The following is a 27,700-nucleotide window of genomic DNA, read 5'->3' as shown; positions in this document are numbered from 1 at the left end:
TAGTAATCGAAGACCCAAAAATTTGCTCAGGAGAGGAGTGTGTGTTCGACCATCAGTTTTTGTCAATGCCAGCCTCCTCCTCATGATTTCCTATGTATGCTTTATTGCATTAATTAAGTTCAGTAAATGAGAATTATATACTGTTTGTGCCTATTTTGGTTAATTGTTTTTGCCCTTGTCTTTGTTCTGCCCTTTGCTTTTCTGCTATTTTTTTTAGAGATGCTGACTGGAACAGTAAAATTGAGTATGCAAGGACCATGTAGTGGTCGTCCAAACTTCTTAGTCACCCTGAAATAACATATATATGATACAAATATGTGTCATGTGTGTGACTATTTTAATGTCAACACTAATCTATGCTTTTAATCAATTGTATATCTTAAATAGGTTATAACATTATCTTTCAAAATCAGGATTAGCATAATTGAAATACTATATACAAATATATAAAACCATTATGCCTTAATAAATTCACTTTATATATTGTACATAGCCCAATAATTAAACTTTAAATTAATATTGTTTGTTAGACTATACTAAGTTTTATTTTCTTTCATTATGTTGTCTTTCATTTGCATATGGCTATTATGTTGAGCAGCTCACATGGTGGCTCTATCAGAAAATAACCTCTTCCAGACTTGAGGTATTTGCTAAAAAATATTCATTGGCTGTCTTTATTTATAATTATTTTCTCAATAAAATCATGTGTTGTATTAGTTCCAAATAGAATTCTGATCTTCCAAATAATATTATTTGCATATTAGAGGCCTGATTACTAGAGGAATTCTCAATGATATCTACTGCATATAGTAATTATTTTCTCTGGAAATCTTTATCTATAGTTTAATATATATTTATTTTATCAAATAAGATATTATAAAGCAATGTCACATTAGATAATGAGAATTGGCCACCACTAAGAATTGGCCAACATCTATCTTTTGTCTAATCCTTTTTGGACATATAGGATTTGTTCAATTAATAAAATAATCAAAATAGTTTCATAATGCATAATAATAAGTGTATTTAAAAAGAATTACAGTAAGTAAATGAAAACATAAAATAAAATAGATTAGAATTGCACGTTGTTTTTAGCTATAAAATAATAAAGATGTTGATAGTGATATTTAATGCTTCCATTTTTATAAAGGAAACAAATAAAATTATTAAAGCTGGTTCAAATGTATTTTATTTTAATTGGAGTATACCCTTGTTCTCCATGTGCCTTAACTCTTCTTTTGCTTGGTAAAAATATATATTTATGAATTGTCACGTATTTTATGAATTTAGATTTGACTCACTTTCATTATATCTTATTACATTGTAAAGATGTTTATGTGTTGAGACGAACTTCAAAGAAACTTTTTTTGCAACAGTTTGCAAGAGGTATGCCTCTAACTTTTATTTTAATACTATGCAAATATTAGAGGAGTTTGAATATCTTAAATATTCATCCATAGTGTAGTAGGTTCTGGGATTGTTACTGTGTGCTGTGGTGATAACGGAAGGTTGAGAACTTGTGTGTTTTAGTGAAGTAGGATCTGAGAAATTTGTGTGCTGCGGAGATAAGGAAGAAAACTTGTGTGTTGTTTGAATTGATATTGGCAGATGGTTGGTTGCTAGTGTAGGGAAAATATTGTTTGATTTTATGTAGATTTGTCTATGATTATCCTATAATTGAATTGTGTTTGTTTGTTTGATTGGTTTGATTATAACATATAATTGTATGAATGTACTTATTGCGTGTTGGCATACACATATAGCATAGCCTTTTGTATTTCTTGTTTTATATATGTTAGTTTTCTTCTTGTCCCTTCTCACAGAAGAAAAGTTTAAAAAATGAAGATATATAGGCTCTTATTACCAACTTTGGACATCAAGTTTGGTGTCATTTTGCTTTGATTGTTTCCTTGTCCTATGTGTTGAATGATGGTTTGGTATATTACTGATTTTCTTAGTCAATATATTGAATGGTTATAATTGTTGTATAGTGCAGATGGATAAAACTTGGGTCCATCTTAACAGGTTAGTAAAAAAATATATATAGTTTAGGATTTAAGTTTGAGTTCAAGGACTTCATTATTGAAATATGCTCCGACTATTGTAGAGCTACAAAGGAATATGAGAATGGAGCTAGGGAGTTTGTGAAGAATGCAATAATTAATGCTGGTTTTCCGAAAAAGATTCTTTGTCCTTGCAACAAATGCCAGAATTTAAGACATCAACTTTCAAATGAAGTTGTTGAACACTTGGTAGTGTATGGCATGGACAAATCTTATAAAACATGGTTCCATCATGGAGAAGATCTACATCAAAATAGCACGACAAATATTAGGTCTTCAAATGATGTATTTCAAACTGCTGAAGTATATTCGACTAATGATGTTGAAGCATATTAGACTAATGTTGATGATTTAGATTATGATAATAGCGATGAAGATTTTAATAGGCTATTGTTGGATGCAGAATCACCATTGTATGAAGGTTGCTTAAAGTACACTAAACTTTCATCTATTGTTGGCCTATATAATCTGAAAATAAAGCATGGATTCTCAGATGTTGGTTTCACTGAGATGTTGGAGATGATCAAAGCTATGTTGCCAGAAGATAATCTACTTCTAACATCTATGTATGCAGTTAACAAGTTTCTGAAGAAGTTTAATCTTAACTATAAGCATGTCCATGCTTGTGTAAATGATTGTTGTTTGTTTACAAAAGAAAATATTGATGCCCAAGAATGTCCCAAGTGTAATTCTTCAAGATGGAAACAAAATGTGCACACAAATGAGATTTTACTAGGCCAACCTACAAAGTTGTTGAGATATTTTCCCATTACACCAAGGCTTCAAAGGATGTTTAGATCCAAGGAGACAGCTACAAGTCTAAAGTGGCATTTTACTAATAAAAGCACAGATGGGAAGATGCGCCACCCAGTAGATTCAGAGGCTTGGGATGCAATTAATGAGAGATGGCCAGATTTTTCACTTGAACCTAACAACCTTCGATTAGGACTTGCTGCTGATGGCATTAACCCTTATAAAAGTATGAGTTCTGCATACAGCTGCTGCCCAGTAATGCTCATTGTATACAATTTACCACCTTCATTGTGCATGAAGGATGAGTTTAAATTTCTATCTATGTTGATTCCTGGACCAAAGCACCTGGAAATGATATAGATGTTTATTTGGAGCCTTTAATAGATGAATTACTTGAATTATGGAACGGCGTTTATGCGTATGATGCTTCTACGAAGAAATTTTTCAATTTAAGGGCAATGTTGCTATGGACCATAAATGATTTTCCTGCTTATGGAAACTTGGCTGGATGTGTGACTAAAGGAAAATATGGTTGTCCTATTTGTGGAGAGTATACAGATGCTATTTGGTTGAAGCATAGTAAGAAGATGTCTTATTGCAATCATACTAGATTTCTACCAAAACAACATCGTTATCGAAGAAAGAAGTATACATCCAAGTTAAGTAAAAAAGCTTCAGAATGTCCAACTATATTGATTGGTATTGAAGTGGTCGAGCAAGTGAATAAATTGACTAATAGTTTGGGAAAGGGTAGAAAGAGGGGTCATGATGAGGGAGAAAAAATGTGGAAGAAAAAGTCTATTTTCTTTAGTTTACCCTATTGGGAGATTTTGCTTGTTCGTCATAACTTGGATGTCATGCATGTTGAGAAAAATGTTTGTGAAAGCATACTCAATACATTGTTGAATTGCAAAGGGAAGTCAAAAGATCACTATGAATCGAGATTAGATTTGGAAAAGATGGGTATCATGACAAATCTCCATCCTTACGAAGAAAATGGCATCATTCGTCTTCCTGCCGCAGCCTACACATTATCAAAAGTTGATAAGAAGTTATTTTGTAAGAGGTTATTTGACTTGAAATTGCCTTATGGTTATAGTTCTAACATTAGCAATTGTGTAGATGTGGAGAAACAAAAGCTGACGGGTCTTAAATCTCATGATTATCATGTGATTATGCAACAATTATTAGTTGTTGCTATTAAGGGTTTAATGGAAGAAGGTTGTAGAGTGACAATTCTTCGACTTTCTAAGTTTTTTTATGGATTGTGTCAGCGTGTGGTTGACAAGGAGGAGATTATAAAGTTGGAATTTGAAGCTGTTGAAATTCTTTGCAAACTAGAAGATTATTTTCCACCTTCTTTCTTTGATTTAATGATTCATTTAGTTGTCCATTTACCACGAGAAGTTAGGCTATGTGGTCCTGTGCAATTTCGATGGATGTACCATTTTGAAAGGTACATGAAAGTACTAAAAGGCTTTGTATAAAATTATGCACACCCAGAAGGATGTATTGCGAATTGTTATCTTTCCATCGAATGTGTACACTTTTGTGAGACATTTTTAAAGCATAATGATGAATTGATTTCTTCTGGTGATGTTCAAGATGATGAAATCATAGAAAAACGTCCATTATCAGCTGGAAAATCTTTTGAGCTTGACCAAGTGGATGCAACAATAGCACACCGTTATGTGTTATTCAACTCATGTATTGTCGCACCATTTGTCAATATGCATATCAATGAGTTGAAAGAGAAGCACCCAAACTTGAAGGATAATCAAACATTGTTGTGGAATCGACATTCAAAAGAATTTTCTTTGTGGTTTTATGAGAAGGTTACAAACATGCTAATTTCAATTTTATATTTTGATTATTTTTTAAAAATTTCATGTAATAACAAATATTTTCTTTTTCAGCTATCTAAATATGAGAAGGTAGATAACATGTTAGCTCAATTGGCTGAAGGCCCAAGCCGCATTGTAATTTCTTATAAAGGTTATATGATCAATGGGATGCGGTTTCACAAAAAAGGAGCTGAGAAAAGTACTCAAGACAGCGGTGTGTACTTAGAGGCTCATGACAGTGGGAAATTTGATGATAAAGAAGAGTATTTCGGAGTTATCAAGGATATAATTTTACTTGATTATCGCACCTTTAAGGTGCCACTATTTTTGTGTGATTGGGCAAATATTCAAAGTGGTGTTAAGAAGCTTGAGTACTATACACTTGTGAACTTTAGTGTAGGGCAAGCTCAATCCATTAGGGATCCATATATATTAGCATCGCAAGCTAAGAAGGCATTTTATGCAAGAGAAAATGAGTCGTCTAATTGGTATATAGCTTTAAAGGCTTCAAATAGAGGGTGTTTTGGACTAGAATATAAAAAATAATGAATTTTGACCATTGATGTATGTTTGTTAATCTTCCCTTATTTCTCTCTCTCTCTTAGCATTAATCTATGTTGTGTGATATTACTTTGTCACTAATAACCTTAATCTACGATCTATGTTTTTTTGGTGCAGTGCTTTCAACTAGAAAATGACTATACTGTGAATAGGCAAAGACAACAAAAAAAGAAGAGCATCCTTGAAGTATCAACTTGGTGGTGATGACTTGCTACATGACAGCCCAATTCGTAAAAGAAAGACTTCTCTACGTAAATTGCCTGCACCAGCTACTAGGGTTGTCATTGACTCACCACCAGCTCTTAGTACAAGGGCAACAACTCGTCACATGATTCTAATTGACTCACCTGAAGTGATAGAGACAGCTCTTGACCAAAGTATAACTAACTCTCCTATTTCAAGTCAACATAAGGTAGACACTTGTAGAAAATCAACTCGATTACAAAATACAAGTACTACATTTCAAGTTGAATTTGAAGCAACACCTCAAGATCATAATGCAAATGAATAATTAGAGATGATTACCAAGAAGACTAGAGGCAGAACTATCCTAGCTAATCTTACTAGAAGGAATGGTGAATTGATAAAAATCAAGTGGAACATGAATGGCCAACCAATTGGTGATAATTCAATACAATTTGCATCTTTTGTTGGTACTCTTGTGAGAGAGATTGTTCCTTACACTCTTTCCGATTGGAGGAAAATGACACCAATCATGAGAGATGTTCTTTGGGCATCTATTCAGGTATTGTTTTGTGTAGTATTTGTTAACCTTGAGAATTATTTTGACTTTTTTATTTATTGGATGTTAGCTCAGATGTTCCTAAATATAATTATTCATAATCTTAACCTCTTATCTTATTGTAGGCCAAGTATGATTTACATCAAGATTGGGAAAAGAAGTATTGCTTTCAAATGATGGTTGACCTATGGAGAGCCTCAAAATCTAGGCTTGTCAAAGACATTATTAGTGCTAAAACTGAAAGTGAATGACAAGCACTAAAACCAGATTGCATCAAGAGTGATGTAGAGTGGAGGGCTTTTATTAAACAGAAAACTAGTAAAGAGCATATGGTATGTATATAACTAATTAATTCAATGTCTATTTAGTTTTTTTTTCACTACTGAGCCAACACCCTTCTTAAATAGGCTTTACGAGCTAAATTTCAAGAGAGAAGAAAGAAAACTATTCCACACACCTTAAGTAGAAGAGGATATGCTCGAACAATTGATGATATGGTATTTCATAAACTAAAAAAAGATCTTTTAATTTAAGTTTATCTAATTGCATTATTTAATTTTCTCCATGATATCCTATGTAATATGCAGACTAAACAAAATCATGGTGCGAATATAACTAGGGTTCAGACATTTCAGAAAGCCCATACTAGGAAGAATGGTGAGCCAATCAACTCAACAACTTCTGAATTTTTGGTGAGTACTTATTACTCACAATTTTGGATGTTTATACTTACTTTTACTCTTGTACTTTAACTTTAAAAATTGATATGTAGGGGCAATTAGATGACATTATACGTGAAAACCCAAATTCTGAAACTATAAAAAATATCGAAGATGATGCACTAACAATATTGTTCGGTGAACCAAAATCTGGTCGTCAAATTGGCCAAGGAAGAGGGATGTCAAAATCAAAATTGACTGTTGTTCATATGTATCAAGACAAGATTGAAGTACTTGAAAAAGAACAACACAACATGAAGAAGCAACTTGCTGAATTGCTCAAACTTTTTAAGGAAAATGTAAAAATTCCCACTTATTCGTGTTTAAATATGTTCTATCATTATGTTAGGTCAAAATCTAACTTATTGTCTTATTTTTAGGGTGGTAAAGTATCAACAAGTGATGGACCATCTCACATTAATCATTCTCGAAAGGTAAACAATTATTTTGTGTCCTTTAAATATAATTTCTGATGTGTCATGGGTCATGAAAATTCTTGATTTTTAACTTTGTTCTTTGGTTTCTGTTCATGTTGTTAATTAAATCCTTCATGTTCTTCATTGAATCATTGTGACAAGAGTGTTGTCCATGAAGAGAGCCATAACTTTTCAGATATGAATAGTGCTTGTTACTTGCTTGATTGGAAGGGTGAAATGGTTGCTGAAGGTCGTTGGTCTTCTAGTGATCCAAAGACACATGTTCATGGGATTCCTCTTGGACCCGAATTCATGCGAGTGTGGGTTGACATTGCTATCTCACCGAGTGCTTATTTGTTTTGTCCTAGCCACTCAATGATCACCATACAAGAAGTTGTTGGCTCTATTATTGCATGGCCTTCGGAGAAGGTTGTTCCAAGGTGTCATTTCAATGATGGAGCTTACTGTTAAGGTCAGTTTTTTTTCCTCTGTGTTTATACTTTGAGTAGACATAGATTAACTAGTGATTGACACTTAAATTGTATCATGGTTAAATAGAAGTTAATGTTTAACGAACTGCATCCTTTTATTACAATTTTTGAACAGAAAAGGGAGGCCCCAGCAGGTGAGAAGCCAGAACCAGTTAGAACTCACCTCCGTAACATGATTATTGTTCCAGAGATGATCGGAAGCATCATCAGTGTGTACAACGGCAAGACCTTCAACCAGGTTGAGATCAAGCCTGAAATGATTGGACACTACCTTGCTGAGTTTTCTATCTCATACAAGCCTGTCAACCACGGTAGACCAGGTATTGGTGCTACCCATTCATCCAGGTTCATTCCTCTCAAGTGAAGGCTGCCAGTTTTCATATTCAGTATTTTTGTTTCCAAGACTTCCATGAATTTTTGTTTTCTTACATTTTGTGTTGCTTAAAAGAGTTTGAATACAATCTCTTTAGACTGGGGAACGTCGTTTATAGTTTGAGATTATGCTGATTATTGATCTTGGCCAATATTGGAAGTATCTTTTTTTCCCCTATTTTTTTTTAATGTATTATATGATATAATTTTTAAGGCTGATTGAGTTAGTGTTTGACACTCAATATTAGACATTATATTGCATCAAGTGTTTTGAATCACAAAAACAGGTTTTATAAAATAAAAATTAACTAGTGTTTCTAAATAATTATGGAATAAGTGGATAAAAAAGTATTATTAATACCAAAACAATAATTATATTTTAAGCTTATAAAAATGATAAAAAAACACAAAAAATGTATTATTGTAAAATAAGTGGATAAAAAAGTATTATGAATACCAAAACAATAATTATATTTTAAGCTTATAAAAATGAGAAAATAACACAAAAAATGTATTATTGTAAAATAAGTGGATAAAAAAGTATTATGAATATCAAAACAATAATTATATTTTAAGCTTATAAAAATGAGAAAATAACACAAAAAGTGTATTATTGTAAAATAAGTGGATAAAAAAGTATTATGAATATCAAAACAATAATTATATTTTAAGCTTATAAAAATGAGAAAATAACACAAAAAATGTATTATTGTAGAGTATTCAATAATACTCTCAATATAAGAGTACTAAAGTCTTATGAAAAATATTAAAGATAATGATAATTTAAGCATATTAAAATATTAAAATAATACTAAAAAAGTCTTATGATAGAGTTTTCAATAATACTTTAGTATAAGTGGAAAAATGTATTACGAAAAGTGTCATGACTTACGATAACACAACTTTCCTTAATGCTTCAAAAAGTATAATAATAATAATTTTATAATACTTTTTTGGTATTATAATAAGCATTTTTTCTTGTAGTGAGTGTAACGGTCTTGGTTATCCAGGGCGTTACAATTTCAGAGAACCACGAAGGCCCTTTCATGCACACAGGTCGCGGGGCTCGAAGAACAGCCCCGTGACTCAAGCTCGAGACCCAGAATTTCCCAATGTTTTCCCCTGCGTTTTCCAAAGCAAAATTCACCAAAATTCTACTTAAACTTGAATCCAACCTAAAATTGAGTCTAGGACCCTCATCAACATAGCCTAAGCATCACAATAACCCAAAAAATTATTCCATACCTTCACCAAAACTCATAATTGGAACTAAAGTTTTAAACCTAGCAAAAAAAAAACGCTTAAACCATAGCAGAATTCCATTACAACAAGAGAAAAGAACCTTACCTCACCGTGATCTTGACCTTCAGCTACCTCTAATCTGCTCCTAGCTTTGATTTCCCCCAATTCACAACCTCAAATCTCACACCATCCTCTTCAAAATCCAAAAGCCTCAACAAAGCTAATAGAGGGAGAGAGCTGAGTGAATTTTGGTGTTTCTAGTTACTTTCTAAGTTATCCCCTTGGCACCAAAATGACCAATAAACCCCAAGGTCAAACTGTAACACCCTAAGTTGCTAATAAGGTTTAGGACCTTGATTAGCGTGCCTGGAGGGCAATAAGTGAATTAATATGATAATATGTGAATTTAAATGAATATGTGATTAGAATGCATGTTTAGGTAGTATAAATATGCATGTGGGCCCTGTTTGCATGATAGGGGTAAATTGGTAATTTTATCCCGTTGAGGGTATAAATGTGATAATTATGTTATGTGATTTGTACCACGTGGATGTGGTGATATTAATGTGATGCACGTGTCGAGACGGTCCTAGAGAGCTAGATAACTCAAAAGTCACAACGGGATTTTATACCCGGCTCGGGAGGAGCCCAGGGGTATTTTGGGGATTTTGTAATTGGGTTCTTGTGAGTTAATGGTAACTGGTAATTTGGTAACTTGTGTAACCTTAGGTAACTGCTGAGAGTAACAAGTTGTGATAGGAAAATGGTAGAATTGCAATAGAGATGAGTTGACAAAAGTGACCTTGAGGTTTAGTTAGGAATGGGTATTTATGGAAGGGTAGAATAGTCATTTGGCAGGATAGATAAGCTTGAGCTGAAGGGAAAGGGTGCTTCACGTATAATACTTGGTGATGGTGGTTTATGCTGAATTTTGAGACCTAGAAATAGAGCAAAAGAAAAACAGAAGAAGGAAGCTGAATTTGAGTCTTGGAAGGAGAATCAAGGGGTTTGAAGTAATCAAGATCAATCTTAGGCCAAGGTTATTCAGAGGTAAGAGTTAGAACTTTTTTTTTGTTGAATTTAAGTTTGAATTTTTAGAGATTGAATGTGGAAATTCAAGGATAGTTATGGCTGGTTTTGTGGGAATTCAGCTTGTGGGAATTATAAGGCTTGACTTGGAGCTAGAAGCAAGGAAGCTAGAGGTTGGACTCTTCACTCAAGGTAAGGATTTTGTGTAATTGTACAGTTTATTTCTGTTATGAATTAGGGAATTTGAAGTGTGGTTTGGGTTTAGGTTTAAGCTTTTAACTTTCTGGTTTGAATTACTAAGGCATGAAACTCAAGAGTGGATCTTGAGTGTAAGTGAGTAATTGAGCTTGTCGTTGAGGTTTATAGGTTGTTGAATGGTCTATTTGGGGTTTTGAGTTGATTTTGGGGCTTAGGTATGAGTTTGGGATAATTTGAAGTGGTTTTGGTTCGGGAAAAACGCAGGGGAAAACCCAGAATTCTGGGTTCGCGAAGGAGCGTCGCGGCCCTGTTCTTGGGCGCCGCGACGCGAGGCTAATTCTGGGCAGGGGAAGCTCTCTGACTTTCTGGGCGCCGTGGCCCTGTAGGGTAGCGCCGCGGCGCTAGGCCATTTTTAGAACACAAGATTTTGCAATTTTGAGCCTTTGCTCCGGGGGTTTGGGGGATATCTTCGATGTATTGTTTTAGGGATTTGGGAGTTCCGAGAGAGCGGGATTGGCCCCGGAAAGTGGTTTTGGATTGGCTAGCATTAAAGAGTGTTTTATATGTGTTGTGACTAGGATTTTGGAGAGGCTCGTGCTAGAGGACCGTGCTTGTGACCGTGGTGCATCGGAAAGCTCGGGATACAGGTATGAAAACTGTAGCACCCGTAGAGCAGGGCTCGGGCCCTTAGCTTTGTTGCAGGGCGCGGCCCTAGATTGTATTATAGCTAGGATGTAGCATAACATGGATGATTATATATCTGACTGTTATTTGAGAATGCTAAATGTGGAAATAGGTGAATGAACGGCGAAGGGATGGGAACGGCGAAAGGCCGAGAACGGCGAAGGCCGAGAACGGCAGTGGGGCTAGGAATACCACCTAGCACATGGAGTGCTCGTGGTTAGGGTGAGACCCCAGTGGATACATGGGATATCCTGAAGGTGTAGACCGAGATCCCAGGCTTTGGTAACGCTTCTGGGACGGCATGGTCGTGTATGTGTTAGATTATATGGACTGTCTGACTAGATTTGAGATATCTACTGTAATGACTGTATATTATGCATATGTTATGTACTGTTGAGTTTTTTTGCTGAACTTCGGCTCACGGGTGCTCTGTGTTGAAGGTAAGGGCAAAGAGAAAGTCAACCAGCCATGAGTACGGAGAGCGTGGGGGCGGCGCGTACATGTTTGGCCTGCCCGACTGCTTTGGTTGGGGACATTTTTTAGAATGGCTGTACAAACCCTAGTTTTTTATGGTTAATTACTTGTAAACTTGTTTTGAGTTGTAAATATTTTATAAACTGAGTTATGGGATCCTGTAAGTTAAACTTTTGAACTTTTAATGAAATAGAATACCTTTGAAAGATTACAGCCTAAACTTCTGTTTAATCACACTTTTTCTTAAAAAATCTCGTCTAGCGAGTTAGTTGCACATTTTAACCTCACTTAGTAATGACTCTAAGGTAGTAGGGCATTACACAAACCTTTCTCTTTAACACCCCCAAGGGCAATATCGTCATTTGCCATATTTCTCGCTAATTCCCCAAGTAGTCCTATAAATCCCTAATTAAACCCGGAAAACCCAAATAATTGCCAAATAACTACCCGTTACACGATCAATCTCGAATACGAACTACATTCCCAAAATACCCCCAGGCTCATCTTGACCTGGGTATTTGACACCATTGTGACTATTTCGCCAATCCGCTCACTAGGACCGCCTCGAGCCAAATATCACAAATATACCCACATAATAATGTGGTCTCAGTCATAACACACTCATAATTACATTTAAGCCCTTAATTGGCCAAAATTACAAATATGTCCTCAATAACAAGAACGGACCCACATGCATATTTAATGCACATAAATGTGCATATATATTCCTATTGCCATATACATCATGTATACCACATAATCACACATATGTTTAATTAATTTCACACATAAATCCAATTATGCTCTGCAAGCACACTAATCAAGGCACCAAGCCTCATTATCAAGGGACATTACACTAAAGTAAGGAAGAGGGTGTCGTATGTGCCACTTTCATAATACTCAGTCTTAAATCATCATCATTCTACACCAGATTCTATCCTTGTATCGTAGCAACCCTCCCTTGGACATAGAGAAGTCACAGTCACCGTTTTCTTAAACCAAAGCCTCCTGCTTCACTAGGGCTTCATCTACTTTCTTCCCTTCCCTAATCTGATCTAGCAAGGTGGATTGTAGGGTAAGATTTGCTAGGCCTCCTGTAACCAACTCTATCCCTGCACTGATGATCTCTTTCTGCAACGGTGCCTCTACAGTACTCAGGGCTGAGACACTTCCATGTCCCCGGCTACTAAGTGCATGAGCCATTACGTTGGCCTTGCCTGGGTGGTATAGAATTTCGCAATCATAGTATTTTACTAATTCTAACCACCTTTTCTGCCTCATATTTAACTCCTTCTGAGTGAAGAAGTTTTAGGATTTATGCCCTAAAAGCATGTAAAGATATTTTATTGATTTAAATAAAAGTATAATTTTACTATATTTGAATGTTATAATTATTATTTGAATAATTTATATGAATATCAAGAAAATTCCATATTCATTTATGAGGATATGATCTTGTATCAGTACGAGAGAATTAAGATCATATATAATGAATAAATAGTTAGTAACATATTAAAGTGTGGAATCTTTAATGAATGGTTACTAGTTCGGTTTACTAAGCTTACAGGATGCAAGTAGTCTAGATTCTAATTACTGATGTGGATAGACATCTTGGTAAAGGAACTATATATAATAGAGATTTACAAGTAGGCTGGGAACATGATTTACAATAATGGAATCCACAGTTTCCTAACGGATCGAATATGGGTTCCCTTAAGGGTTAATTCTAGAACTGAATAGTTATTGAGCTCAAATCTATAATTTGATTATAGATTAAATATTTGCTAGTGAATTAATAGTAGTTGGAGGATAGAATGGTAAAACAGTAATTTTGACTAGCTCTAATTAACGAACCAATAGTTGGAGGACAGAACTACCTTTATTTATTGTATCGATGGACTTCAAAGAAAACTCTGTAATTATAGTTCTATATATACTTAGAGTGAAATTTCATATTTATAGTGGAGTAATCATGAATTAATAAATAAGATTATTAGATTAAAGAGTTTCATAAATAATCTAGTTTATTGGAGCTTCGTCTTATAGATCCATGGTCCCTAGGTCACCTCTGTCCTACACTATCAAGGGTAAGGATGTCATAAGGAATATTTGTAGAGAGGAGTTAATTGCAAATGAATTAATTTGCCGGGGCAAGGAAATAATAATATGATGATTATGGGCAATTGATTAATTTTGAATTAATTAATTATTTCACTATATAATTTTTATTTTGAAACACTATATGTTAAAGTAAATATTAATCATGTTTGGATTAATATAGAGAGATTAATAATTATCTCATTATAAGATATTTATAATAACAAATTTATTTATTTATTTAAAAATGATATTTTAAGATAAAGTTAATTTTGAATTAACTAATATTTATTTTATAATAAATATAGTGTTTTAAATATTAATTAAACAAACAAATGAGAAAATTAGGAAAATTTCTAATGCTTCTCATGCCACTCACTATATTGTACAAGTAGTGGCGCCACCCAGGGATATTTTCTATCCCTATGATTTGAATTTTGAATTTTAAAAAATTTGTTTACTTAATTATTCTTTTTAAATATTATTTAAAATTAAATAATTACAATAGATGTAATTGACCAGTTTAATTCTAAATAAAATAAAGATTAATTAAATTAGTAAATTATCTTCATAAAACTGAAAGAAGCGATACTTTCAAAGTAGAAGTTTTCAGAAATTGTTTTGATTGTCAAATTCTCTCTAAAGAAAAGAAATGTTAGAATTTCCTAAACCTGAAATTCTAGAAATTTTTATTGTCCCTCTCTTCTCAATCCTCTCTAGATCTCATGTGTTGGAAGGCTAAGGTATGAGCTTTCATAATAAGAATAGGAATATTGTTGATTTATACAAAATGATTCAGGGAAACTTGATAGGCTTCAAGAGGTAATCTTTTATCTATTTGTATGTGATTTAATATATCTATATATGTATGATCCTAGCTGGTATTACTAAGTTTTTAAAAGATCCAATTCCGCTGCGTATTCTAATTTTCACATTTAATATCAACAATTGTTATTAGAGCAGTCTACATATATATATATATTAAATGTTGTGTGGGTTTCTTGCATTTTTTATATGTATGTTGATATGTGTATTGAATGGATGAATGTATTTTTTTGAATGTATTTTTGAATGATGGATCATTATTTATATGGTGCTATTGGGTTAGGAATTTGAATTTCTAGATCGGTAAACCCTAGTAATGTACTAAATTACTAAAATACCAATAGGCACACCCCGAGCTAGGTATTTGACCTTGTTGTGACTTTTCCGCTAACTCGCCCACTAGGAGCGCCTCGGGCTACACATCTGAAATATATCCCCATAACACTGTAGTCTCACTCATAAAGCATATATAATACAAATATACCCTCAACAGGTCAAATATTACAGATATGCCCTAATTAGCAAAATAGGTCCCCATGCATATTTAATACACATAAACTTGCATTAATACTCATATCATCATATAAACCATATATGCCACATAATCACACATATATTCATTTTATTTCACATATACCCTGATTATGCCCTCCTGGCACAGTAATTAAGGCACTAAGCCTTTTTTGCGAATTTTGGGACGTTACAACTATCCCCTCCTTATTGAAATTTCGTCCTCGAAATTTGTTCCAACACTTCATGATACTGATCCCGCATAGCTGACTCTAACTTTGGATTCAAGTTCTTTACCTTACTATTTCTTCCTAACACCCTCACTAAAGTGACAGTCTTATTCTGTAAGACTTTATCTCTTCTATTCAGGATTTCCACTGGCTTTTCTCTAACACAATAAGTCTTATTGAAATCCCAAGGTCTCTTCATCCAAATAGGGGTAGTACTCAACACCTCTTTCCTTAGCATTGGAACTAGTAACACCTTATGAGCCTCTACCCATGCTGGGGTAAGGCTACTTTGTAGGCCCCTGGCCTAATCCTAGCTAGGATTTAAAAAATCTAACAACCTAGAGTCATGTTTTCCCTTTCTTTCCAAATTATTACTTTTATTAGCAATACTAGAAAAAGTACAAAGTCTCCAATCCCGAAACTCCACGTTCCCATATTCAAATTTGTGAACTCTTATGTCTTTTCAATAGAGCAGACACTCCTGCCATAACAATCCTTAATAATGTCATTGGTCCTCCAAACCGATTCCGAACCAGAATACTTCCTGTCTCGCATTTCATTTTCTGTAATAAGGAATTTTCATTCCCTATTTCACAATATCTTATCCAAATTCACTCAGGATGTTGACCGGTTTTCACCCCCGTGACAATCCAATCCAGGGACCGTACTTGCTTCATTGTCCCAAAAATTTATATATTCGAAGTAAAATACTTAAAGTCCGAGTTATTCCTTCAGGAGGTAAGTTTGACTGAAGGTAACCAATAATTCCAAATTCCAATCTTATACTCATCCCCCTTTATGACCCTTTCCAGATCCTAGAAAAAATGAATAAAGGGTTTTAATGTGACTCTATCGACTCCGATGACCCACGGAGACGTACGGTCTCCTTTCACATAAACTCATTCCCAATCGTCTAATCTGCAACCTGAGGTGATTCACCTATTATGCCCATCTCTATATCCCTTCATACTAACTTTGGGATACCCTAGAGTCATAGTAGCCTTTCTGGCCTCTGATTTTCATCTCTCACTTGCTAAAAGATTAGGCAGTACGCTCCAGGTATACAAATTTTAGGTCTTAACACCCATTCAAACTTCATGGATACAACAATCATAAGGGGTGGTATAAGACTCATCCAGAATCTCCCCTTGGCGCCAGCATCCATCAGATCATGTATCTGATCCTCATTTCTTAACCTATCCATGTTAAAGTTGTAGGATTCTTAGCCATTCCTACATGATTTTCTCTTTGTATTTCATTGTTCATAGAGGTATATCTACCAATTGTCAAACGCAGATTCTGTACCAATCTCAGTCGCTACCTCACCTGACTTTACTACATTCCATTATGAATCATACAACTGGCACAGACCTTTCTCACTCAAGGTGTCAGCCTCCACATTAGTTTTCTCTGAGTAATAAAGGTTTTCAATATGAGTCCTTCACCAGTTCCCACCAATACCTTATCTCATGGTTACCTCTAAGGGTGACAAAACGCTTTAATATTTTTTTTATGCTAGTGCAAGCACTTCTTTTCCATAAGTGTTGTCACCTCATTCCAACCATGGCTATCTGGTATTACTATCAACTCAAAGTCCCAAGTACAACAACTATGTTCTTATTCCTTTATCCACTGTTAAGCACGATCAATCACCTTTTTCAGTCTATACACGGGCACACCCTAGTCCTTGATGCACTGCACTATTAACCTCACATTTCAAGCAAGGACAGTGTCCACCGCACCGTCCTCCTTTATCAGTCTAGCACATGCTATATTGATACCTATGGCATGATAATCAACCCTTATTTCAACTATTAAAATCCCATAATGTAACCTTGAATATCCTTTGGAGAAATCAGAACTTATCCCTTCCGAAACCTTACCTGTAATCCTTGCTTCCTCAGCCTCAGTAATATCAATGAAAACATAACATGTGTTTTGTTTTCTAACTGAAAGTGGTCCAAAAAAATTCAATGGATCTGAATACAACTTGTCAAAATCATCCCTGCACTCTTTGCTTGTTGAATTTACATGGGCCCCTGAAGCATTGGTCTGTTCAAGAGCCTTCACTAATAATCCATCACATTATACTTAGTGTGAGAGGTAATTATTGAAATGTCTATTTCCTTGATCCTCGACTAGTAATAACCAGATGAGGGTCGATTCTTAAGAGCACAGTCCTACCTTACAACCAGACAAATGAATCATCCATCCTTGGCAATGGATACCTATTCTTGGCAATTACTTTATTTGGCTATCCATATGAGGTACACATTCTCGTAGACTTGGCCTTCTTCTTAACAAATGGTGTTGACCTGTCCCGTGGTAAAATGCTTCGTCTGATCAACCCTCAAGTAAAATAACTTCTTCGACTGAACCTTTAATTCTTTTTTCTTAGCTAGTTCCATTCTTCATAATGTCTTTGATACCAGTTATATCCCTGCCTTAATCTCATAGCACACTCAATTCCTTGACTCAACAACGATCCAAGAGAATCCTTGTAAACCTATCTGAAACCTCATTGGCTGATCCAATTTTAATCTAGTCTAACTGATATAACCCTAGTGGTACCTACCACAATAGCTAGGCGTCTCGTGAACGCAACTTCCCTTTTAAACTCAAAAGTTACCATCCTTTCTTACAGTCCATGGTTGTCGCTTATTTGGAAAACTAATCCATACTCAGAATCATATCAAAATCCTCATATAACAACCTCAATAAATTATTATTGCTAACTTTCTACCAATAATACTTTTACCCATCTTCTGAAAATTAGCAATCCCCCTTGTAGATACTAAAATCTCAAGCCCCATAGCATAATAATCATATATTATGTACCACATATCTATGTCTCTACTAAAAGACGTAGCACCAGACTCAATTAGCACAATATAAAAGAACAAGAACTAGAAAGCCAGCCTGTCACCTCTGATGGACTAGCCTCGGGCTCTAACTGCATCAAGGCAGACACTCGAGTTGGAGTCGAGCTATCTACACTCCTTGGTTCTCCATTCTTTAACCTCATCCAATCCTTCTTGAAGTGCCCAACTATTCCACATAGAAAACATGTCTTCGCTCGGCATTCTCCCAGATGGCATCTGCTGCACCTGGAAAATACTAGATAACTTCTCAGGACCTTTGTAACGACCTGAATTTGCTAATCGAGCTTAGGGCCTTGATTAGTGTGCCTGGAGGGCAATAAATGATTTAATATGTTCATATGTGGATTTATGTGAATATATGATAATGATGCATGTTTAGTTGAGTTAAATGTGCATGTGGGCCCCATCTGGATATTAGGGGCATAAGTGCGATAAATGTTATATATATGTGATATGTCTGTGCAGTACGATTCGAGACAGTCCTGGGGAGCGGTTAGCCAGAGAGTCACAACGGGGTTGAGATTCTGACTCGGGGCGAGTCGAGGGGTAATTTGGGTACTAGGTGTGTTATGGGATTATCGGGTTATGAAAATAAATATTTGGAGATATATTTGAGGATAGAATGTCTAGGAAGGGACATTGGGGAAATTTACCATTTTGCCCTCGGGGACGTTTTGGTACCCCGAGCCTTGAGGTAACCACATAGACTTAAGTTAAGTAAAACAAAACTCAGAATTGTGTAGAGTATTCAGAAACCGACTCTTTCCTTTTTTTTCTCTCTTGAGGTGGTCTTTCTTCTTCTCTCCATTTGAAGATTGGGAGAATCCTTGGTGGAATCAAGAATAAGGTCTAAGGAGTTCAGCTGGGAATTTAGGGAGCTTAGAGCTTGGAGCATAAAGGGCTGGTTCTAAGGTTTAATTCAGCAAGGGGTAAGCTTTAATTATAAATATTATGTGTAGAATTGCAGCTGGCTTGTTAGAGTTTGCATGTTAGTTAAGTTTGGATTGTTCTTGAGTGTTTTAGTTGAGTTTCGGAGCATATTCTAATGGGTTTTTGATGTTGATATTGAGCTGGTATGCTGTGTTAATTATCAGGGATTGCTAGCTAAGTTCTAGGGTCAATTGGCTTGAGGAAATATAGGAAATTGGTGAAGAATTCTGGGTTCGGAGGTGAGGGCCGCGGCCATAGGAGGGGCGCGCCACGGCGCTTGGTGTGCACGCCGCGGCCCGTGTGTGTTGCAGGGGAGTGCTAGCCTCTGTTTTGAGGCTAGCCACGTCGCTTGAGGGAGGGGCTGCGACTCTTAGTGCTAGTCTGCATTTTTAAGGGTGTTTAGGCTTGGGAATTCAATGGTTAAGGCTCGGAATGGATTTTATCACCCGGATTGATAGAATTCAAGGTCCCGGAGGTTAGGGTTATGGCTCAAAGTTATTTATTGGATTAGAACTTGATGGATGGATGTTTTTAATGTGTTGTGACTAGGATTTCGGAGAGGCTCAAGTTAGTGAACTGTGCTCGGGACATCGGTGCTCGGAGAGCTCGGGTCTCAGGTAAGAAAACCCTTGTTCCCATAGAGCTTGTATGCAGGGCTGAGCCCCTTGTTTGAATAGGACTGGTATGCAGGGCTGAGCCCATTGTGTTTGAACTGCGGGGCGTAGCCCTTTAACTGAATATGTTAGAATTTTGTACTTGCTTGCTATGCTATGTATGCTATTATGTGAATGATCGGCAAGAGCTGGGAACGGTATAGGCCGAGAACAGCTGGGACCGGGAACGACGAAGGGCCGGGAACAGCGTTAGGAACGTTGAGTGCAAGGCCGAGTACGGCAAGGGGCTGGGAGCAGCGTTGAGCACGTGGGGTGCGAGTTGCCAGGGTGAGTCCCTAAAAGGATGCCTGGGATATCCTCACGGTGTGGTCCGTGAACCCAGGGCTTGGTAAACGCCTGGGATGGCTAGGCCGTATGTGTTTAGCCCACTGGCGGCCTGTTTATATGCTTGTTATATATGCTGCATATGTTATCTGTTTGTGGGTTTTCTTGCTGGGCTTCGGCTCACAGATGCTCTGTGGTGCAGGTAAGGGTAAAGAGAAGGCCAACCAACCATGAGTGTAGCAGGTGTGAAGCGGCGTGTACATGTTTGGCCGGCCTAGCTGCCACAGCCAGAGGATTTTGGGAGATGCTTGTAAATAAACTTAGATTTTGTCATTTAGTCGACTTGGTTCAATTTATATGTTGTAAATGATTCTAAACTGTATTCTGGGATCCCCGAAGCCAAACTTTTATGATTTCCAATGAAATAAAGTTATTTCTAAAGTTTTTCCTCTATTTATAGCTTAATTACACTGTTTGATCTAAAACCTCGATTAGCGAGTTGAAAGTACGTTTTTAAACTCACTTAGTAACGACTCTAAGGAAGTAGGGCGTTACAACCTTGTTGCCGCCCTGGCGGCAACCCTGAATACTATAACTCCTTCTATGGACCAGGAGTAGTAGAACTTTCAAGGGTCTTTCTTTTCTAGTTACTAGGGCCTCCACCCCTACCTGATCCCGCAAATGGGGGTACCACTGCCTGACACTACACCAAACACCCATTACCATAACACAAGAAGATAAGACTATTTAAAAAGAGTTATAGTAAGGATGGTAACCAAATGAAAAAAAAAGGCGGTACCTTTAGGACTCCCGCTAAATAATATATACTCTCTCAAAAAATTTCACATGGAAAATAAAATTAAATATAGAAGAAAGAAACCCTTTCTCCCACCCGATCCCTATACTTTCCTTTCTCCCACTCTCTATAGCATTTTTTCTACTAAGCCCGAATGACGACGGCAAGGGCTCGGGGAATGGTGGTCGACGGCGGCAAGGGGGTCGGAGTCGGGATGTTCGGCGGCAGGGGGCTCAAGGCTGGGCTCGACAGCAATGACTGGTGGCTTGGGGCTGGGCTCGACAGCAACGATGGTGGCTCGAGGGCTGGGCTCGACGGTGGGTGGGGGGGTCTCGGGTCTGGGCTCGACGACGCAGAGGCTGGGCAGGACGTGGAGGCTTGGGGGCTCGTTAGGGCAGGTGCATCAATGGGGTTCGACCGTGGCAGAGCTCAGCATAGCCGAAGGGCTCAACGAAGGTAGGCATGGCAGTATGTATCTCTTCTAATTCTGCTTTTGTTTTTTTTCTTTCCCTCTCTTCTCTGTTTTTGTGTTTGGCTCAGGGTTGAGGATGTGGGGAGGTCTCAATCATGAAGTGGTATTATAGAAGGCTTTAGTTTCTTTCTAGATTACTTTGTGCCTGATGATGAAAACTTTTATTTTTGTATTGATATGTGCATTGATTTCATTTTGAGCCTCCATCTTTTCTGCTCTCACCATCTTTGGTACTCACCACGATCCATTATTTTATTTTATTTATTTATTTATTTATTACTATTTTCTCATGTTGGTTGTGGTGATGATGATCTTTGTTTGCTGTTGGTGGTGGTGAATGCCAAAGGTGATGGTTGAAGTGGTGGTGTTTAAACCTTGAAGATGTGATTGGTTCTTAATGAATTTTCAATGTTCATGAAATTTCTAGCATTAATCTCTGAGGGCATTTATATATTAAAATGGTCTCTGAGGGCATTTGTTCTAGTTTGGTATGTTAATGGGTTCTTTAATAGATGATGGCAAATGTTTATGAGTTGTTTTTTTGCTGCGTTAATTGATGGACATGCAGCCTAGAAAGCTTTATATGAACCTACCCACTTAAAGGAAGGAACTTTCACTTCATTTTTGTGTTTATTTCTGCATTGTATTGTTCACTGATCTTTTCAATTAACTTCTAGTGATGATTATATCATGTATAATAGTATTTCTGCCCTGTGATGGAAAAACTCATTATTGGAAACAAATTCTCCTTGGTTTTTCATAATTGCCCTTTACATCTTTGCTACCTCATTATCGCCACCACCACCATCATATCTATCTATCTATCTCTCTTTCATTCCTTCTTTACTACTACTACTACTACTACTCTCTATCTCTTATGAGGTGGGTGAAGATGTAAATGGGCTTTGAAAATAATCTGTGGTTAATATTGTTAATGATCTGATATAGCTATGAGATCTGAGGGCTCTCTAATAATACATTTGTTACATTTAATGGGTTGCTCTTGTTACTTCTATAATGAATTTGTGTTTATTCTTTGCAATTTGAATATGCCATGTACTTATCCTATTCCTATGTTTCTTTTATTAATTTGATGAAGAAGAAAGAACAATCACCTTGTCCTCTATATCTTCAATTAACACTAAAGAAATGAAGATGTGTTTTCATGTTTTAAAAAGTTTTCCATGTGTATTTTTAAGACTAGTAAAACTTTAATTGGTGTTAACTGTTACTTTAACTGTGAACTTGTGGCTCTTGAATGGCAGAGAATCTTATGACTACTTCTGCCACCCAATTTGCACTATCACTTAAGTTATCTCCTTGTTTTTCTTTGAATTTGAGAATATTCACTCTACTTGCTTGGACACAGGTAAGTTCATCACAATGACATTTTTTCTTCTTTTAAAAGTTCTATATCAATCTTGCACCAAGTTTTTTCTTAGATGTTGAATATAGCAACTAGCATTACTTTGAAGGTTTAAGAAATATACTAGAATTCATATTTTTGCTATTATTTCGCTTTCTTGACAAGAAACAGATTTTAGTTAAATATAAAATCAGAGCTAATTAATTCTTAGCATTTCTGTTCATTGTAATCTTTCTGATTCTTATGCTAGTTAAATATAAACATGAAAGCATACTTACTATTAACTGCGGCCAGTGGAATAATGCAGATAAAGCCTCTCATAGGACCAACAAAGCAGATCATGAAAATTGGTGTGAAAAGTTATGACTGGCATGAGCTTTTCCCAAAAGGTTTTCTCTGTTCCTTTGTATATAGTTTGTCCAAAAAAATTAATCAGAAACCTGGTATAGCTACTAAATCTAACCCCCAAAAAAATTGCTTCTCTTGTAGTACAGAATAACGCTGGTGCAATAATTGCAGTATGGGCTCCTATAGTAGTTGTGAGTGTTGTTTGTTATACTCGCTTCTTGATAATATCTGCACTAGTTATGGAAGCCCATCTTAGTTTAAATTTATTAATGACGAACACTATAAAATATCTTGAACAAAGAATTAGGGAAGAAGTTAGAAGCTTAGTTTATAGATCAACTTGGTCTAGCATAAATGCTTGACACATTATTTTATTTCTACTTTACAGGTATATTTCATGGACTCACAGATATGGTATTCTGTACAATATTTGGTGGACTTTATGGTATTTTGCAACACCTTGGTGAGGTAAGCCATTTCTTCTATATATATTTCTCACTATTAGAGTACATTGGCAATGTTCTTACTCTAGTGGAATGTATCAGAGCTTACCGCATTATCATTAAGGTAAGTTTTGGTTTTTTTCGTTGATATGTTACTTTAGAAGAGTGACCTTCCCTGTGTTTCCCACACCCCAAATTTTGATTTTGTTTATGATTTCTTTTAAAATGTATCTTAGATTGGACACTTTTAGTCTACAATTTATTTCTAATACTATTAAAATAGATTTAGTTATGATTTCTTGTTAAAATTCTTTTATTTGTAATTTACTTTTCTAAAATGTTCTTACAGTGGCAAAATCTATTTTTATATGCTAGAGTAAATTGATTTTTTCTACCCCAAGTTATCATTCTCTTGCATCTGATAATGGTGAAAAGAAATTTTAAAAATTAAATGAATTGTCTTTAATCTCTTATGCCTTTCTAATTCTCTTATTTATGTTATTTTTCCCTTTCAGTTGAAAATTATGAAATTCATGATTATGCTTTGAGCGTATAAAAAAAGATTGTTTTAAAATGATTTTTAAACGTTTGTTGCATCTCTAAAAGCCCTTTTTTATTTATTAATAGCCGTTTGATATCTCAAATTACTGGTATGTTATTCTCTTCTTTGTCAGTCCTTTATGGTGTAATTTTGTTTCTCATTTATATAGCAGTTTTTGTATTTTTTTTAATCTTAATGTACTTACTAAGGTTGATGTCGATTGATATTTTTTCTCCTAATGAGCAGTATTTAATTTTTCCCTTTTTTTTCTTATTAAATTTATTCTTTAACAGTTTATAGTGACTCTACAAATTATTGGTGGTTATTTGTCAATCTTTGGTTTTGCTCGATTATGCAGGTTGCGGGTTTAGCTGTTGTTTGTGTTATATGTTTCACCTCTAATACTTTTGCAGGCAGCAAGAGCAGCTGATTATAGTATTGGGAGTAAGTTGCTGCAGTATTTCGTTCTTGAGGAGAACATGTTGGAGGTTGACTGTCCCTGTGTCACCCCAAAGGTTGTTCTCAAAGCATCTGGTCATGTTGATAAATTTACTGACCTTATGGTTAAAGATGAGAAAACTGGGACTTGCTATCGTGCCGATCACTTGCTCAAGGACTTCTGCAGTGAAAAGCTTCAAAAAGACCTTTCCATAACTGCCAAGGAGGCTGCAGAAATGAAGCGCATACTTGCTTTTTTTTTTGTCTATTTCATTTGCTCTTAGGTTCATTTTTCAATTTTTCTATTGATTGCCTCTAAATGCTATTGGGTAGCTTAGTTTATAAGATAGAAGAGATGTGATAACAGCTTGCCTTTTTTTCATATCTTTATTCTATTTTCTAGTAAGTTCAGTACTTATTCTTTCATTTCATCCTGATTTTAAAACTCAGGGGTTTACGTGCCATTGGGAATGGATGTAAGAAGCTAAAAGATCTCACTCTAAGTGACTGCTATTTCCTAAGTGACAAGGGTTTGGAAGCTATTGCCACTGGTTGCAAGCAACTTACTCATCTTACAGTTAATGGGTGCCACAATATTGGTACTCTGGGACTGGAATTCATTGGGAAATCTTGCTTATGTTGAGCTTATCTGAGTAATGGCCCTTGAGCTTATGTTGTGTTTCATTTTTCTTCACTTGTTATCTTTTTTGCTAACATACTCTTTTGACCATTTCACTGCAGGATCACAGAGAAAGTGAATGACAGGTGGGAGGTTTGTGTGAGTGTGGACGCTCAATATTCCGCGCCCATAAAAGATCCTGTGAAGGCCCATCATCCTTTGACGGCAACTTCGGATCAACTCGCGATGCGTGAGGTCCTAGCCGCGTCACCATGGCCTCGCTCGACCATGCCCCAAGTGCAAAGCCCACCTCACGCGCGCACCCCCCAGGCGTCGCTCGGCCGTGCCCCAAGCGCGAGGCCTTCCTCGCGCGCACATCCCCTGGCGTCGCTCAGCCACCTCGCGCGCGTCTCCATGGCCTCGCTCGGCCGAGCCTCGGCGCCCATGACCCCAGAGTGGCCTCGCCATCTAGGCCTGAGTGGTGGCCTCGCCCATGGCCCCGGAGTGGCCTCACCATCTAGGCCCAAGTGGTGGCCTCGCCCATGGCCCCGGAGTGGCCTCGCCGAGGTAGCCCCATCACCGAGCCTCGGCACCCATGGCCGCATGGGGGTCACATCCTCAGCACACTCGGCCTCGTGAAAAGCCAAGAGAGCCGCGCCATCAATAGGCCTTCCAAGGGGGCCTTGCGAAGGAATGAGAGCTACGTCACCTAGTGGCCACGTGAGTAGAGCCATGCACCAAGGGAGCCGCACCACCAAGGGGGTCGGAAGGAGGGCGTCTCACCACACATCCTTAGACACCCATCAAGGCCACATGCCTATCACTCAGACTCGTGAGGGACCTCGGGAGGCTTCAGGCATCTCGTGCCAAGGACCCAAGATCCCCACCTCACGCCACGACCATAACACACACCAAGGGTCCCATTCCTTACACCTTGAGATCCCTATGCTTAGAGGCTCCAGTACGAGTCGAATGGGACATACTTGTACGACCTAGAACTGAGTACGGACACCAGTACCAGTGGGATTACTGGGATAAGAGTTATGGCCCGTACGTCTACGGCCAAGGGTCAGAGTCGACACCACTACCACCTGCGCCACTATGCCTGCCACCACTCATCAGACATGGGTACAGACAAGTAGTGGAGACATCCTCCTGACACCTGCTCCTGTACTGGATGTACGACCACAACCTCTGAAGCCACTCCCCTGACATAGTACTTATGTACCACTTGGTCTCCTAGACCACCATGTACCTAAGGCCATTAGAGGCTACTATAAAATGAACTCGAACACCATCTGAAAGGGGGTTGGGTGTTTTACTGTAGCAAAGGCTTGAAAGTGAATGAAAGATTGATTGATTTCTCCATTGTCATTCTGTCATTGTTCTTGAGCTATTACTTTGATTTCTATAGCTTTTTTATTGACGATCCTTACTTGATAATTTCTTCCAACTCAACTTAGTTGACGAGTTCTCACCGTCAACAGTTTGGCGCCGTCTGTGGGATCGTTAGTTTCAAGCTACTGTTCCACCATTATTTCCGGCAAGAAGAAAATGCCAAGACATTCAAAGCGACTGAGGGAGCCACGAGAGGTAGAGGTTCACTTGAACGGAGTCCAGCTGAAGGCCTCCATGAAGGACGCTCCTCCACCCAGAGACGTGGAGCCCCCGAAGGACCCTGAGGTTCACGGAGGTGATAGAGTGGCCTCGTCACCGGCCACCCCACCTGGAGAAAGTCCTCCAAGAGCACCATCGGGAAATGCTAATGAGTTCCCTCCTCCAAAACCACCGCAGGTACCGAACTCCGTCCGTCAGGACCCGGGCCCTTCTGCCCGTAGGCATGATAAGCATCCCTGGGTCCATTTCGTGAGCTCAAGTTCGAAGTCTCGATTCTATGAAGAGGAAATACGTGAGCTCCACCGTAAGAACCAAAGGTTGGAGACCACCTTGGACAACATGCAAGAGGTCCTGAACGGCCTGTTGCAGGGTAAGTCGAGCGTGACCTTGCCGAAGAGGAAGGAGAAGGGGAAGGATGGGGTGGAGACCACTGTACCAGTAGATGATGGGAGAACCCGACACTCAACCAGTAACACCCCCCGAGCGAAGCAATGTGAGCACCCTGAACTGCCTAAGCAGGCCCAGAAACTCGCGCCGAGGACCAACGCTGCCCCTCGCAATGAGGACAAGGTCACCTCTAAAAGAGCACCCTCAGACTTACGGGAGGAGCTCAATAAAAAGAGGGCGGGCAAAGGGACCACGCCCCCTGTGGCGCCTCAAGAGGGAAAGGGAAAGGCGGATCTTAGCCCGTTCGCTTTGAGGGACACTCTAAGCAAGAGGAGGCAGGACCTAGACACGGAGATGAGGAGACTGCGAAGCAAGATCGTCACCGCATCAGGCGGTCAGGCCTTTGAGGAGGACTTCGACCACGAGTCGCCCTTTGTGAGGGAGATACAGGCCATCCGGCTCCCTGCCAACTTTAAGGAACCCAATATGACCCCCTACAAAGGGAACACGGATCCAAAGTACCACCTGGATGTGTTTAACGATCTGATGAAATTGAGAGGGATTGGAAGCGGTGCCAGATGCCACTGCTTCGCTGTCACTTTGAAGGGACCCGCCTACAAATGGTTCAAAAGGTTAAGGCCGGGGTCAATCAGATCCTGGTAGCAGTTCTCTG

At 37.6% G+C, this 27,700-nt stretch overlaps 2 protein-coding genes across 2 annotated transcripts; both read left to right on the top strand.

The window, feature by feature from the left end:
* The first annotated feature begins 1,996 nt into the window (after positions 1–1,996).
* Positions 1,997–5,732, top strand: LOC133799879 (uncharacterized). Its single transcript, XM_062237866.1, has 7 exons — positions 1,997–2,025; positions 2,108–2,252; positions 2,400–3,042; positions 3,159–4,282; positions 4,385–4,651; positions 4,733–5,148; positions 5,444–5,732. Exons 1-7 carry the CDS (start codon positions 1,997–1,999, stop codon positions 5,730–5,732), a joined length of 2,913 nt encoding a protein of 970 aa, XP_062093850.1.
* An 812-nt stretch (positions 5,733–6,544) lies between these two features.
* Positions 6,545–8,113, top strand: LOC133799878 (uncharacterized). Its single transcript, XM_062237865.1, has 5 exons — positions 6,545–6,655; positions 6,736–6,981; positions 7,063–7,116; positions 7,330–7,527; positions 7,705–8,113. The coding sequence occupies exons 1-5, from the start codon at positions 6,545–6,547 to the stop codon at positions 7,951–7,953; spliced, it is 858 nt and encodes a 285-aa protein (XP_062093849.1). The 3' UTR covers positions 7,954–8,113.
* The last annotated feature ends 19,587 nt before the right edge of the window (positions 8,114–27,700 follow it).

This window comes from Humulus lupulus, chromosome 9, assembly GCF_963169125.1.
Source record: "Humulus lupulus chromosome 9, drHumLupu1.1, whole genome shotgun sequence".
Lineage (NCBI taxonomy): Eukaryota > Viridiplantae > Streptophyta > Magnoliopsida > Rosales > Cannabaceae > Humulus > Humulus lupulus.
Note: the sequence above shows the minus strand (reverse complement) of the source record. Positions and strands in the feature narration are given on the sequence as shown.

What these genes read in the sequence shown, in the direction of transcription:
- LOC133799879 (XM_062237866.1), top strand. Translation starts at nt 1,997, where the DNA reads ATGGATAAAACTTGGGTCCATCTTAACAG. An exon ending in TGGCATTAACCCTTATAAAA is followed by an intron (nt 3,043 to 3,158) that starts GTATGAGTTCTG and finishes CCTGGACCAAAG; the next exon opens with CACCTGGAAATGATATAGAT. An exon ending in GAAAATGAGTCGTCTAATTG is followed by an intron (nt 5,149 to 5,443) that starts GTATATAGCTTT and finishes GCTACATGACAG; the next exon opens with CCCAATTCGTAAAAGAAAGA.
- LOC133799878 (XM_062237865.1), top strand. Translation starts at nt 6,545, where the DNA reads ATGCAGACTAAACAAAATCATGGTGCGAATATAACTAGGGTTCAGACA. An exon ending in CAACAACTTCTGAATTTTTG is followed by an intron (nt 6,656 to 6,735) that starts GTGAGTACTTAT and finishes ATTGATATGTAG; the next exon opens with GGGCAATTAGATGACATTAT. An exon ending in TCAAACTTTTTAAGGAAAAT is followed by an intron (nt 6,982 to 7,062) that starts GTAAAAATTCCC and finishes TCTTATTTTTAG; the next exon opens with GGTGGTAAAGTATCAACAAG.